General features: G+C 43.2%; 1 protein-coding gene and 1 long non-coding RNA gene across 3 annotated transcripts in view; one reads left to right on the forward strand and one right to left on the reverse strand.

The window, feature by feature from the left end:
* The window catches only part of ANXA4 (annexin A4), a 79,639-nt gene that overhangs the window by 26,695 nt on the left and 36,914 nt on the right, over positions 1 to 16,030 (reverse strand). The window contains exons 3-4 of one of the 2 annotated variants that reach the window (XM_077958379.1): positions 12,661 to 12,813; positions 11,414 to 11,501 (exon numbers count right to left, since the gene is read on the reverse strand). In XM_077958379.1, the coding sequence (XP_077814505.1) occupies positions 11,414 to 11,501; positions 12,661 to 12,813 (241 nt within the window). 2 annotated transcript variants of the gene reach the window in all.
* On the forward strand, positions 1,908 to 14,063 carry LOC114671944 (uncharacterized). The gene is made up of 2 exons (XR_013402750.1): positions 1,908 to 9,706; positions 12,492 to 14,063. It is a non-coding gene; the product is annotated as an uncharacterized LOC114671944 (long non-coding RNA).

A 16,030-nucleotide genomic window follows, 5' to 3' on the forward strand; every position in this document is an offset into this window, starting at 1 on the left:
AAAAGCAGCTCAAAAATAGCTCCCTTTCTAATCACACACAGTTAAAAAAAATCACTTCTAACAACAAGCAACCTGAAAGTTCAGGCTGTAAAAAACAGATAAGACAGCTTAAGCACAGAAGGAGGGGTGGAAGTCTCCTGGGTAATCGCCAAACTTCACACTTATACAGTGGGCCCCAGTAAAACAGTGGGTCTTAATAAGCACATTCCTTTCCCTTTAGGTGCACTAAGATAGAGAAACTAAAAGCAGACTGGGGGGATGCCTGCAGCTGCAAGAAGATGTATGGGAACAGACACAGAAACTCTCCCTCCCAGATAAGCAAGACAAAGAAACACAGACTAAGAGTCAGCCTATGTGGTCAGGGAATGGGATAAGAGCTGATAAAAAAATTCTGCTCTATACAGACAGCACACTTGGTCCCAACTAAACTGTCAGGCCCTAAGAGGATAAGATATCCCCTCCTCATGAGGCCCCTCCTCCCTAGACCATTTATAAAAACCCTGACATTTTTACTACTGCTTAGCAACCTGCTCTAGACCCCTCTCTGTGATTGTTCTGTTCTGTTCTTTTGCCTATTAAACTCTTGCTCCAAACTCACTCTATGTGTGTGTGCATGTCCTCGACCTCAAGCTCCTTGGCCATGAGACCAAGAACCTCAGTATTTACCCCAGACAACAAGGCTGCTTCATTTTGAGGGCTCGTCCAGGATTTGAAGGTGACTTAATCAGAATGGTGAGTAAAGGAGCGGACTCTATTTTCACTTCCAAGTTTTCTTGTCCTCCATTTTAATTCTCTCAAATAACTATCAAAAACACCAGGCATCTGACAGCTGATTAAGGAGCCACAAGGGCTGGCCACCAGTCTTGAAGACTCAGATGTGAGGCTTGCCAGGGAGGGCATAGTCAATCCCCTAGTGACCTCAGGGTGCTGGGAATGTTGGCTCTGTCCAAACTAGTTTCTTTTCACAGAAAGCCTGGCTGTCGCTTGGGGCTGGAATAGGTCCTGGAGCAACTGAGAATTTCTGGCCAGGACCACACCCTGGTGTTATTCAAAAGGCTCCTGGACTGACCCCAGCCTCTGACTGCCTGACTGGGTGTCAGCCACAGGATCCCCAAGTTTTCCTGTTGCAAATCTTATTTTCCTCCTTTCCTTTCTGCAGTCACCATGTCTCCCATCCCCTCTCTGTATGAAATGCTGCAGGAATTTTTACAGCCCAGGAAATAATTCAATTAGACAGGCTTAGCAACCACCTTAGTAACCAGGAATACAGTTCAAGGGATTGCTGTTTTTGTGACTTTTTACAGATAGGGGGATTCCATGATCCAGATCTCAAAGGCTATTTAACTCCTAATGATAACACTTCCTGGGGTTGGGTGGAAGGTTACTTTCCCCCCAGTAAATGCCCCTCTGTCTACTTAGACTGTTTCTTTTCCCATGTGAGGAGCCAGCACTGTCCAGTCAAACTGGATAGCCCCTCTATGAGGCGAATTAACTTTCTCCTGTTAGGAGGTGTGCTGTGGGGACAGCTTGCCACAGGTCAGACTTCTCTCTCCGTCCTTTGTTTAAAGAGCATATGGAGGCAAAGTTACTGCCTGGTATTCCACTAGCACACCTAGTAAAATGGGAATCCTCTCCATGAGGAATCTTGTCTGCCCTTTGCTAAAAGTCTCTGGCTTTTCAGTTCTTCTCCCTTTTACATCCCTCTAACAGATATCAAACCTTACGCCCCCTCTGCAAGTGGGAGAGCTCTGCTTTCAGCAGTGAGGAGGAATATGTCCTCCAAAACCAAATTTTAGTCTCAGTACTCTCTCTGTTAGCAGGAAGGCCACCATTTGACCCTTATGTTCTCTGGAGACACCCATTCTGCCTACAACTAGAATGGCATCGAAATAGAAAGGGGATTTTATGTCTGGAAGTTTATTGGAAACACCACCTAAGAGTAAATTCTCTAGTCCGGTCCATAATAGCAGAGTATAAAGCTCAATCCAGTATACTCCCTCCATTAATGGGCCTTGCTCAAATGCAAGAGTTATATAATCTCTCCTGAGACTCATTTATCAAGAAGCCACGTGGGTCACACAGGTCTAGGAGGTCAGAGGGTAATTACCCAATTATTAGGCAGATGACTAAGGTCATACGGGTAAACATGACTAGCCCATTGATTAGGGCCTCTGGTATTATGCTTGGGGGTCACACCTGCAACCATGGGGCTGCAATTATGGTGCTGGGACCTGGGGACCAAGGAGGGAGAACAGCCGGGAGGACGCTCCTACTGTGTCCCCTCCTCCCTGAGTCACATTGAAAAGAACCAGAAGACCGAGGAACACCTCTACTCTTGTCTCTTTTTCAGATGGGTAACAAGCCATCTTCAGCCGGCACTCCTCTGGAGTGCATTCTGAAGCACTGGGACTCCTTTGACCCTAAAACTTTGAAGAAAAAGCAGCTCATTTTCTTTTGCACAAGGGCGTGGCCTTCTTACTGTCTCTGGAATGAACAGACATAGACAGCTGAAGGGAGCCTTGATTTTAATCTTATCCAACAATTAGATCTTTTCTGTAGACAGGAGAGCAAATGGTCCAAGGTGCCCTATGCACAGGCTTTCTTTGCCCTGCGAGACAACCCAGACCTTAGCAAGCACTGCACAATTGACTCAGCTCTCTTAGCAATCATATCAGGCAGGTCTGTGGAGAGTAATTCCCCTAAGTCAGAAGAGCAAGTTTTGGAGGAGCCACTGGGGGCAGCTTCTAAGTGCCCCAGTCCTAGTTTTCCTAATCTGGGGCCCCCTCCAACTGCACCATCAGCTCCTCCAGCTCCACCATCTCCAAAGCTCCCCACTGCCCCGGCTTCACTCCTACCCCTACAAGAAATGCCAGATGGAAGGGGCACCTCTAGGGTACATGTTCCCTTCTCATTACAGGACCGTAGACAAATAAAGGAAGACTTGGGCCGATCTTCTGATGACTGTAATAGGTAGATAGAGACCTTCCAAAATCTAACTCAGGTGTTTGACTTCACATAGAGGGCTGTTATGCTGCTTCTAAGCCAAACCCTCACTGCAGCTGAAAAGCAGGCAGCTCCTGACATTAGAAGGAAGCCACAGAAACACGTTATAGGACCAGATAGTACCTTGGAAGATCTCCTGAAGGTGGCCACCTCAGTATTTTACCATAGGGACTGGGAGGAGGCCCAGGAGAAAAAGAAAAAGTGACTAAGTCTCGAGTGGCTGCTTTGCAGGCTTGCAGAGTCCAGGATCCTCAGGAAGCAGCCACTAATTGCTACTGGTGTGGCAAGCCAGGGCACTTTGAGAAGAATTGCCCAGGCAACAAGAAAAAGCCACCTTGACCCTGTCCAGCCTGTGGTGGAGACCACTAGATATTAAACTGCCCCTGAAGATGGAGGTCACTAAGTCCAGAACTGGTCTCACAGATGGTCCGGCAGGACTGACAGGTCCCAGGGCTCAAACCCCTGGCTCCAGTGGCTCAGACTGCCATCACTGCTCAGGAGCCCCAGGTGATTCTGGAAATTGAAGAGAGGAGGGTGGGCTTCCTCCTGGATACTGGAGCCAGTCTCTCTGTTCTCTTGTACAATCCAGGCCTCCCCTCTTCCCATAGCACAACCATGGTGGGTGTCTCAGGAAAGACTCTAACCCAATATTTCTCTCAATCCCTTAGCTGTAGTTGGGGGGACTTATTATTTACACTTGCCTTCTTAATTATGCCTGAAAGTTCCACTCCTTTATTAGGTAGAGACATTTTAGCCCACATGGGCCCAGAGTCTTCATGGCCCCAGGACAAACTCTTTGTCTTCCCTTAGTGAAAGCCAATATTAATCCAGAAGTGTGGGCAACTGGAGGAAGAATAGGTCAAGCTAAAACTTCTAGGCCAGTTCAGATCCACCTTAAAAATCCCACTTCTTTCCCTAACCAGAGACAATGTCCTCTAAAGCCAGAGGCCAGAAAAGGGCTAGAAGCTATTATTAATAACCTAAAAATGCAGGGCCTCCTCAGACCCTGTAACAGTCCTTGCAACACCCCTATACTAGGAGCGCAAAAACCCAAGGGGGAATGGAGACTAGTTCAGGACCTCCGCCTCGTTAATGGGCCATAGTCCCAATTCAGCCAGTAGTCCCTAATGCCCACACCTTGCTGACTCAAATACCTGAAGGAACTAAATGGTTTATAGTCCTAGATTTAAAGGATGCCTTTTTCTGCATACTGTTACATCCTGACTCTCAATACCTGTCTGCCTGTAAGGATCCCTCTGGCCAGACTACGCAGTTAACATGGATGGTGCTGCCTCAGAGATTTCAAAACAGCCCTCATTCGTTTGGACAAGCACTGTCAAAGGACCCTTCTAAGTTCTCCTGTCCTCAGCTCAGGGTCTTGCAGTGTGTCGATGACACTTTCCTCTGTGCCCCAATCAAGGAAGGCTCAGGAAGACGCTAAGACTTGCCTCCATTTCTTAGCTGAAAGGGAGTATAGAGTCTCAAAATCTAAAGCTCAGCTCTGTCAGACTTCAGTAAAGTACCTAGTTCTAGTCTTATCAGAAGGGACCAGAGCACCAGGTGAGGAAAGGATTAGGCCCATTTCCTTTGATAGTTAGGAAAATTCTTGGGCATTAAATGGATTTTGTAAACCGGGAGTACGTGGGTACAGGGAAATGGCTCACCCTTTATACTGCCTCATAAAAGAAACTCAAACAGTTAAAACTCACCCCTCTCTTTTTTGGGAACCTAAGGCTCAAAAAGCCTTTAACCAGCGAAACCAAGCCTTCCTGGCTAACACGGTGAAACCTCGTCTCTACTAAAAAGACAATAAAATTAGCCGGGCGAGGTGGCGGGTGCCTGTAGTCCCAGCTACTCGGGAGGCTGAGGCAGGAGAATGGCGTAAACCCGGGAGGCGGAGCTTGCAGTGAGCCGAGATCGCGCCACTGCACTCCAGCCTGGGGGACAGAGTGAGACTCCATCTCAAAAATAACATAACATAACATAACATAACATAACATAACATAACATAACATAACATAACATAACAGCCCGCAGTCTTTCCATGGGGAAAGCATTCAGTCTCTACACAACAAAAAGGAAGGAAATGGCCCTGGAAGTTTTAACTAAGGCTTGAGGTCCAGCTCGACAGCCAGTGAGTTACTTAAGCAAGGAACTTAAAACTTGGTGGCCAAAGGATGGTCAGTCTGCCTCCAAGCAGTTACAGTAGAGGCTTTGCTGGTGCCAGAGGCCACTGGGTTAACCATAGGAAATAACTGTTTAACGCCACACAATGTAACAGGACTGTTGTCCTCTAAGGAAAGTCACTGGCTAATAAACAATTGCCTCCTCAAATACCAAGCTTTGCTGCTAAAGGGATCTGCAGTCCAGCTGAAAACCTACCCTTGCCTGAGCCCAGCCACTTTCTCCCAAAGAAAACTGGAGAACCTAAACATGATTGTGAACAGGTAAGTGGAGCAAACTGGGTAAAACAAATAATAAGAATCACTGTTTGCATTCTCTGTAAAGTTTTAATTAATGAAAAAGGATTTTCTTAAAGAACATTCAGCTCAATTAAAAGTGGATATCCAAGCTATGGTTATACTTAAAAGGCCTTTATATTTTTCTCTTCATAAATCTTCTTTTCCTGGAAAACATTTTTTTCTCAGTCGACTGAATTTTTTTTTTTTTTTTTAACTGTGTCTTGCCACTCTTGGTCTATCTAGAATGACTTCTGGTGGCCTGGGACTCCTTGGGGAAACAGAAAAGGCGCCACAAATCCCATTTTAGGAAAAAATCTGTTTTCCTCATGGAGCCTCTAGAATTAAAGGTGAATAAATACCTCTCAAAATCTGTCTTTGTCTTCTGGCTATGCTTGCTTATTAGGCCCTGGAAACTGTATTCCTAGTTCTGTTCTTAAAGAACCTCACTCGGAGGCCAATAATCCAACCGGAACATTGGCACGTGCAAAATCTTATAACTACTGGATCTTCTTCCTTTTGTCTGTGTGGTTACATGTGTGCTACTTATGTAATGTCTATTTAAAAAAGGAACTCTAATTAATTGGCCTAAGAAAAATAAGTGCGTAAGTCAAATATTTTTAAGGGAAAAATAAAAGCTGTGGTACCTTTCAGTTCATGTGACTTCAATCTTTAAAAATAAAAAGAGTCTTAGGAATTATTGGTAAAATACAAATGCCTTCAAGGTATAAAAATGTGGTCTAAATTATGCAGCTCAAATATTAGGTTTGCTAAATATTTCAAGGTTGTTGTAAACTGCTTTTTTTCTTTTTCTTTTTTTTTTTTTTTTTTTGAGACGCAGTCTTGCTCTGTCACCATGACTGGAGTGCGGTGGCGCAAATCTTGGCTCACTGAAACCTTTGACTCCCTGGTTCAAGCGATTCTCCTGCCTCAGCCTCCTGAGTAGCTGGGATTACAGGCACGTGCCACCACACCCAGCTAATTTTTGTATTTTTAGTAGAGACAGGGTTTTACCATGTTGGCCAGGATGGTCTCGATCTCCTGACCTCAGGTGATCCACCTGTTTCAGCCTCCCACAGTGCTGGGATTACAGGCACGAGCCACTGTGCCTGGTCGTAAACTGCTTCTTTAGCCTTTAAAAACTGTCAACTTGCCTGCTTCACAACTGGTAGGACCTGGGAACATATGGAAGTAACCATGCCCCTAACTATGCTGAAAGGAGTCCAACTTTATCTGCATCTAGCACATAATTAAAACAACCTAACAGGTTTTACATTAAAGTTAAAAATTACTATAAGTTACCATTATAACATGTGATTGAAACTACTGAACATGCAATTGCATGCAAAGTGTGTAAAAACAGTAAAAGATGTTTTTATTTAAAGATTATAAGGAGGCATGGAAATGTATATTTTGCTTAAAAATAAAGAATTGTCTTAAAGTAGAAGGTTTAAGCAAATTGTAAAAAAAGTTGTAAAAATTAATCTTGCAAAGAAAACTCTGTGTGTGAACATATTAACTAAATCAAAAGGGCATTATATGGTTTTTTTCTGTAAATTAATCACTGAAATAAAAGCACAGCAAGGTTTTCCTAAAATGCTAATCTACTCTTTAGAAAAACTTGTCAAGGGCTATAACAGGTATGTGAAAATCTCACTTCATGGTCAAACTGGTTAAAATTAAATAGGATTGTCTATAATGTTTCATTTAAAATTAAGGTTAACATTAATAGTAAACTAATGCAAAGGTAAAATTTAACTTTCTCTCTTAACACAGGAGTTTCATGGAATAGAAAAGAATGAATGGTTTTTGCTTTTTCAAATTTCTGGCTCATCATTTTGGCAAAAACAAAAAACTTATGGTAATCTAAAAGTCTATTTCATAATATCAAGTGTTTTAAATTTTAAATATACTTAACAGGCTTCCCAAAGTCAAACTTTAGTCTCAAGGTTGTCTTTCCTAACCCCTGGCTTTTGGGTGCCGCAGAGGACCCCCGAAGCATCTAGAAGAGAGGTAAACAGAATTATTTAACAGGTTGAGGAACATAAAATTACCAAAATGATGTCTAATACTCTTCAGGTTATATTTTAGGGGATAATATTAACATGTGTTCCAAAACTGTGTGGGATGTCTGTGGTTCTAGTGTCTGAATGTGTGCTATTACAATTAAGCTTGTTATGTTAGGTTTTTGAAAACCACAAAAATAACCAAATTTCTTTGTTAATTGTATTTCTGACTATCCAAACTGGACATTTTGTCATTTACAGACAATTGTTGTTTTGTTTTAATTCTCTTCAAAAGATGGTTTATAATCAAGCCGTGGGACTTCAGTAAGTTCTCTCCAATGCAGGTTTGTCATGACCAAAAAATGTACAGGACTCATAAAAGGCTAAAATGTTTATCACTATCAAACAAAACAAAAGTTAATGGAATGAACTAAACTAATAGAAAACTAAAGCAATATTCCTCATTTATGCTTAGAACATGGCTAATCCTTATTTTATTTTTTAGAGTCAAAAAAACTTGTCTTTAGCTACAGCCTTTGATAACTAAGCAAAGTGTACTACTATAGGCAAAGTTTGGAGCATGTTTATTTCTTTCTGACTAATTCCTCTAGAATTTAGAAACTAGTTATAAATATTCTTAAATTACAACAATATAGTTGTTTGAATCAGTGCAACAAGAATCCATTTTCTCTTGCAACAAAACACAATCGGAAAAACTGGTTGTTTTACCAAGGCTTTGATTGGAAGGGTCTGTTTCCCTTTAAGGGATCAAGCTTAACTTGCTGAGCCAATAAAAAGCCCTGGGGAAAACTGGCCTCATACCTGTCTACACAGTCTCCACACCGGGTTCCTGACCTGCGGTGTGTAAAGAATGTCACTTTCTAACAGGCCTAGGAACCCCATGCTTCTGGAACCTCAAGAAGGAAAAGAATTTATCCAACTCACAGGTATTTAAAAGTACAAACCCATGGCTGGGCTTGGCTTTAAAAAGTCCTATCTAAAATTCCTCATGGAACAAGGTTCCATCAAAGCCAATCTAAAAGGCCTATATAAGGATGATTATTCTTGCTGTACTTTATGCAAATAATTAGGCCAAGTATAGGACTGAAGTCTGTTTTACAAACAGCCCAGTCCTATCATAGATTGTTTTTAACAAAAATGAGGACAAGAGAAAGAGAAATTATGTTTTAAAACTTATCATACCTCTGTTATTAACTTCTAGTCTCATTAGTTGTTTTTAAGTCTTTGCCGACATTTTAAACTATCCCTGCTTATTCCTGTCAACCAACCAGCAATCTCTGGCTGCAGCTCAGAGAAAACAGAAAGGCATGGGTGACAGAAAAATCTGGAAACATGTTCTAGTTCTGGGCAATTATCCTACAAATCCTGCCAGGTAAACTATAACCCCAAGGTTTCCCTCTTTTTTGGGAAAGGAAGACCAAGGAAGCTAAATAAAGCCAAGCCCCATATACCCACTTACAACAGCACAACCCATCTGAATGGCTCACGGGTATCAAATAAACTCTGTTGTCATGGTTACGGCCTATCGTGCCCCCACTAATAACAGTCGTCTTAATACTCATATTTGGAACCTATATTCTAAACCTCCTTGTAAAGTTTATCTCTTCTCGTCTAGAAACCATCAAGCTTCAGATGGTGCCGCAAATGGAGCCGAAAATGAAACTGCCCTCCTACGAAGGACCCTTAAATCAGCCCCAGGAGGAAGCCCCAGCTGCTGTTCCCCACACAACACCACTCTCCAGCAGGAAGGAGCCAGAAGAAATGTCACCCACTTTCCCCTAGCGGCAGTTAGGGATTCTATTTCTGAGGGGGGAAATACATTATAGGAGTCAGAAATTATTTAGGTAGACAGTCTACCTAAAAAACTGAGTCGCTGGCAGAAAACTTTCCTTTTAACAAAAAGCAGCTGAAAAATAGCTCCCTTTCTAATCTCATGCAGTTCAAAAAAAGTGCTTCTCTTCTAGCAACAGGCAGCCTGAAAGTTGAGGCTGTAAAACACAGAGAAGATGGCTTGAGCACAGAAAGACAGGGGGAAGTCTCCTGGGTAATCACCAAACTTCACACTTACACAATGGGCCCCAGTAAAACAGTGGGTCTTAATAAGCATATTCCTTTCCCTTTAGGCGCACTAAGATAGAGGAGCTAAAAACAGACTGGGGGGATGTCTGCAGCTGCAAGAAGATGTGTGAGAGCAGACACAGAAACTCTCCCTCCCAGGTAAGCAAGACAAAGAAACACAGACTAAGAGTCCATCTATGTGGTCAGAGAATGGGATAAGAGCTGATAAAAAAACTCTGCGCTATAGACGTAGCACACCTGGCCCCAACTAACCATTGGGCCCTAGGAGGCTAAGACATTCCCTCCTCAGGAGCCCCCTCCTCAGTAGCCCGTTTATAAAAATGCTGACAATTTTACTACCACTTGGCAACCTGCTCGGGACCCCTCTCCGTGATGGAGAGCTATTCTTTTCTTTTGCCTATTAAACTCCTGCTCCAAACTCACTCTCTCTGTGTGTGTGTGTGTCTGCAACCTCAATCTCCTTGGCCATGACATCAAAAACCTTGGTATTTACCCCAGACAACAAGGCTGCTTCACCAGCCTTCTCACATTAAATTCCACACATTGCATGTCAGTGCTGTCACAGCTGTGTCTATCACCACAGCAACAAGCAGAGGGACTCAAGGCAAGAATGTGGACTTAGCACTGATGACCCGGAGCTTGAGATGGGATCTGCCTAGCGTGAGCCATGGCTCAGTTTCACTCACTATGTGACTTGGTGAGAGTTACTTGGCCTCTCTGGGTCTCAGTTTCACATGTGTAAAATGGGGCTAAAATGACAATAGGAATAGCTGCTTTCGCTAAATCACAGGTTGTTGCATGTATCCAATGAGATAATGTTTGTCAAAGTGCTTTGTAAATCTATGGCACCATATACATACCAGCACTAATTGGAAAACAAATGCATTTCTAAAATTTAATATGCAGATTCATGATGTTGTAATTCTTTTTTTCTTTTTTTTTTTTTGAGACAGAGTCTCGCTCTATTGCCCAGGCTGGAGTGCAATGGCACGATCTCGGCTCACTGCAAGCTCTGCCTCCCGGGTTCATGCCATTCTCCTGCCTCAGCCTCCCGAGTAACTGGCATCACGGGCGCCCGCCACCGCGCCCAGCTAATTTTTTGTATTTTTAGTAGAGATGGGGTTTTACTGTGTTAGCCAGGATGGTCTCGATCTCCTGACCTTGTGATCCGCCCACCTCGGCCTCCCAAAGTGCTGGGATAATAGGCTTGAGCCACCGCTCCCGGCCGATGTTGTAATTCAAAGCAGGTTTAAACAACAGGGGAAATCCATAATGAGTATATTAAATGTATCATTCTTTATTAAAGTGAAGAACTAATGCCCCTCCCCATCCAATTTGTCCCAACTTTTCTCAACTTGTCCCATGTGTTTTCTTTCCCTCCCTCCCTCCTTCTCTTCCTTCTTTCTTTCCTTCTTCCCTTCTTTCCCTCTTTCTTTCTTTCTTTTTTGAGATGGAGTCTCACTCTATCTCCCAGGCTGGAGTGCTATGGTGAGATCTCAGCTCGCTGCAACCTTGCCTCCTGGGTTCAAGTGATTCTCCTGCCTCAGCCTCCCAAGTAGCTGGGATTACAGGTGTGTGCCATCATGCTTGGCTAAATTTTTTATTTTTAGTATAGATGGGATCTTGCTATGTTGGCCAGGTTTGTCTCAAACTTTTGGCCTCAAGTGATTTGCCCACCTCAGCCTCCCAAAGTGCTGAGATTACATGCGTGAGCCACCACACCCAGCCTCCCTTGTGTTTTATTAAAGGAAGACCCACGTGATGGCCAGCAGAAATGGCACCCTCCTGTGTGACCCTGTGATATGCAATGCACGCAGGAGGATTCACTTCTAGCAGGACACTTACCGAGCCCTTTCATGGCCTTCCTCAGGGTCTGGGCATCTTCCACGGCGTTGAATCCTGAAGCAGCTTTGACAGTACCTCCTTTGGTTGCCTGAGCACAAAAGACAGTGATGTTACTGAGAGGCAGCCTCTTACCAACATGGATTCATCTCATTCGGCAAACATTTGCTAAGCACTAACCATAGCCTAGACAGTATTCTGGGTTCTAGGGATACAGAAGTGACCGTGAAAAATGGAGCTCTTGCTCCCTGGGACTGATGCTCTAGCTCATGGGAGGCAGACAGTGAACAAGCCAACAATTCTCAATTCTATGAACTGCCTGGGGGTGAGCAGTGCTGTGAAGCAGATAGAGAGGTCCTACAGGCCCATTCTGAGGAGTGACATTGAGGTTAAGAGCTGAATGAGATGAAGCAGCTGCCCATGCAAAGACGGAGGCAAGGGTTATGGGCAGAGGAAACAGCTCCTGCAAAGACCCTGAGGCCAGAACTAGTTTGTAGGGAGAGCAGGATAGAGGCCAGTGTGGCTCAAGTTGGTGGGCAAGGAGGGGAGGGGAAGATGAACTACATCACCATGGAATCCTGGTCCCCCCAAAAGGGAAAAATATCAAACCTGAATCCAATCAAGCCTCTAGAGCCAAAAACAAATTTACAGTAAACAGGAGACAGGAGAATGTTAAACCACACCAAAGCGTTGCAGTCAGCAAAATCCAGACTCTGAGACACAGCACTTAACAAACGACCTAGTTTCTTTGACAAACAAATGGCAAGGAGAATTTAAAGAGAGAGATGGAAGGGAAATACAGTTTAAAAGACATTGAAAAGGAACATCAATGATCATAATGTGAACCTGTAGTACCATAATTTGGATCCTAAATTAAACAGTAAAAAACAAAAGACATTTATGAGACAATGAAAATTTGAACATTGACTTGACATTTGATGACACTAAGGACTTGGTTTTAACATTTTTAGATATAAGAACGGCATTATGGTGATTTTTCATTTTGAAAAGAGGTTTAATCTACTGAAATAGTTTACAGATGAAATGATAAGATGTCTTGGTTTGCTTCCAAATCACACAGGTGGAGAGAAAGGGGAGGAAGTGGAGATAAAGAAGAAACAGGCCGGACATGGTGACTCACCCCAGCAATCCCAGCACTCTGGGAGGCTGAGGCGGGCGGATCTCTTGAGCCCAGGAGTTTGAGACCAGACTGGGCAACATGGTGAAACCTCATCTCTACAAAAACATACCAAAAAATTGGCTATGCATGGTGGCACAGGCCTGTAGTCCCAGCTACTCAGGATGCTGAGGTGGGAGGATCTCTTGAGCCCAGGAGGTGGAGACTGCAGTGAGCCGAGAGCACACCACTGTGATCCAATCTGGGCGACAGAGTGAGACCCTGTCTCAAAAAAAGACAAAAAACAAGAGTGACGATGAGTTAATAATTATTGACAGGTACACAAAGGGGTTCCTTATAGTATTCTGTTTACTTTCATATATGTTTAAAGTTTTCCATAATAAAAATATTTAAATAAATGAACTAAAAATAAAAAAGAAGGCAATCAGAGAGGTGGGCTGGGACCAGAGCAAGGCAGCCCTTCAAGCCAGGTAAGGAGTTTGTATTTTATTCTAAGTGCAGTGAAAGCCACTGACAGGTTTTGAGCAAGGAGATGGGGACACACGATCTGACTTAACGATTTAAAAGATCCCCTGGGCTGCTGTAGGGAGACGCAGAGACCATTTGAGAGTCTGGGCCAAGATCTGGGGGTGGGATATGAGCTAGACTAGGGTGAAATAGTTAAGATGGAAATAAACAGGAGAACAGACAGCTCAGCACATGTTTTGGAGCAAAGGCGACAGAACTTGCTGATGGACTGACGTGGGAGGTGAGGAAAGAAAAGAATCAAGTATAACTCTAAATCTTTTCCCCTGAGCAGCTGGGTATCATTTACCCAGATGGGGAAAACCGGAGGAAGACTACTAGATTTAGGGTGGCAGTGTGGGGTGGGATTTAGAGGTTCTATGTTGGAAATGTTAAGTTTGGGATGTCCATTAAATATCCCAGTGGAATTGTCAAAAAGACAATTGGTTACACAGTATAAGTCTAGAGGTCACATCCAGCATAATAAAGTTAGGACGCATCAGCATTTGGGTGGCACTTGATGAGATGACCTGGAAAGAAAGTGAAAATAGGGACAGGAACTTAGGATAAGCCTGGGTCTCTCCAACAGTACAGGTCCAAGATGGGAGAGCCCAGAAAGGATGGCTGAGAAGGGGTGGTCCTTGAGCTCATAGGAAATCCAGGATCGAGCACTGTCCAGAGGCTGAGGAAGGAGGGAGTAGCTGGCGCTTGGTCTAAGAAGCTTAGTGGGAAGGAGCATAAGCACTGGAGTGGGGTATGAATCTTACCTTTACCTCTTTCTAGCTGTGTGGCCTGGGACATTTCATTTTTCTCACTTGTATATTGGGAATAATGATAACTCACAGAAACAGGATAATATAGGAATGTACTTAGCACAAAACCCAGAAAAAAGTAAACACTAAAACAAAAACTCAGAATCATCATCATCATCATCATCATCATCATCATCATCATCATGAAAGAGGACTTCAGCTGTGCCTCCATAATAAATAAAATAATGAGATTCTTTCATCTATTTCTTGTATTACACCTCCACACAAGCCTATGGGGTAATGCCAAAGCAGAATCTAGGATGGAGCATTTGTACAAGGTGGCAAAAACGGTGTGGAATAGAGAAAGTTTTCTGATAATCTAATTGGACCCAAGAATGTAATATGGGCCATCTAAAGGAATGGAGGATTTTTATACCCTTAGTGCAGTTCTCTAGTGAGCCTGACTTGAGCTTACTGCACTAGACCACCCTGGCCTGGACCTCTCAGGCCCATAGTGGCCCACATCAAGCCCGTCCAAGTCCTCAGGTACCCAGGGCATGGGCCTTCTCTGCTGCAAGACCAGGCTTTCATGTCCTGGATATGATAAACATTTAGCACTTGGTCATCACCCTTTCACGTCTGACAGAGGAACGCAGAAATGTATGACATCAACTTCCTTGGGCACTGTTATTGGATGAATTGTATCTCCCCCACAAAAAAGACACATTGAAGTCCTAACCTCCAGCACCTCAGAATGTGACCTTATTTGGAAATAGGGCCGCTGCAGATTAATCAGTTAAGATGAGGTGATACTGGAGTAGGGTGGGCCCCTGATCCAATATGACTGGTGTCATTATAAGAAGATGTGGACATGAGAAGACAGAGGTAAAAGGGGCGAGCACCGTAGGACAAAGGCAGAGATGGAAGTTATGCAGCAGCAAGCCAAAGAATAGCTAGGACTGCCAGCAAACCCCCAGAAGCTAGGAAGAGGCCCAGAAGGCTTCTGCACAGGTGTGAAAGGGACCACAGCCCTGCTGACACCTTGCTTTGGGTTTCTGGCCTCCAGAACTGTGAGGCAACACATTTCTATTATTCTAAGCCACCCAGTTTGTGCTATTACTTTGTTTTGGCAGCTTCAAGAAACTAACAGAGGTACTTTACTTCTTTTCTTCTATTATATATCAGTAGTAATACGCAAATTGGTGACTTGCTGTCAGAATTCCAACATGGCCTTTGGCCCCAGCATGAGACAGCTTTCTCAGTTGATTGTTTCACAAGGTTCTTTTGGAACTCCCGTATTGAAAAATTTTTGGATGGCATTCAAACACTGCATTCAACTATTAAGCAAACTACATTGCTGAGGGACACTACTGTGGGATTAGGATTAATAGATAATAAGGTGAATCGATAGAGGAATTGGCAAGGGTGGTTCTGTTTACCAGTTAGCATTCTTAGTGACTCTTTTTCTCTAGGAAAAAGATCAAGAAATGTGTTCCCTGTTAGCCCATATTGATTAAATTTCAGAGTATAATATACCATTATCCATTCTGGGAAGACACGGAATTCTGTCCCAAGAGGGCCCATTGTGATAGCAGGCAAAGGAAACAGAGAGGATACAGAAAGGAATGATGAAAATGAATAGATAAAAATAGGTGCCATATCACAATTGATGAAATGTTGTTATTACATTAATAATGAAGAAGATATATGCCAAAAAGAACGGAATACAATACAATGGATACTAATGAGCAAAAAAAGGAATGGAGGAACAAACTACTGATGCAACAACACGGATGAATTGCAAAAGAATATAACGCCCAGAAAAAGAAGTCAGACACAAAATAGTACCTACTCTATGATTCCATTTATAGGATGTTCTAGAACAGGCAAAACTAACTTATGATAACACTCAGAAGAGCAGTTGCATTGCCTGTGTGGAGTGGAGGGTGGGAAGGGGAGTTGATACAAAAGGGGCATGGAGGAGCTTCTAGGAATGATAAAATGTCCTACCTCGATACACGAGTAGGTTATGTGGGTATATACATTTGTCAAAACTTATCGACCAGTAACCTTAAAGGATGTGCATTTCACTATATGCAAATTATATCTCCATAAAACATGTTTTAAAATCTTGAATACAATGATTTAAAAACATATTGTAGAGAATTCAGCAAATTTTTTAAACATTAAGAAGAAAGCAGGGCGCGGTGGCTCATGCCCGTAATC

The sequence above is a fragment of the Macaca mulatta genome, chromosome 13 (genome assembly GCF_049350105.2).
Source record: "Macaca mulatta isolate MMU2019108-1 chromosome 13, T2T-MMU8v2.0, whole genome shotgun sequence".
In the NCBI taxonomy this organism is placed as follows: Eukaryota; Metazoa; Chordata; class Mammalia; order Primates; family Cercopithecidae; genus Macaca; species Macaca mulatta.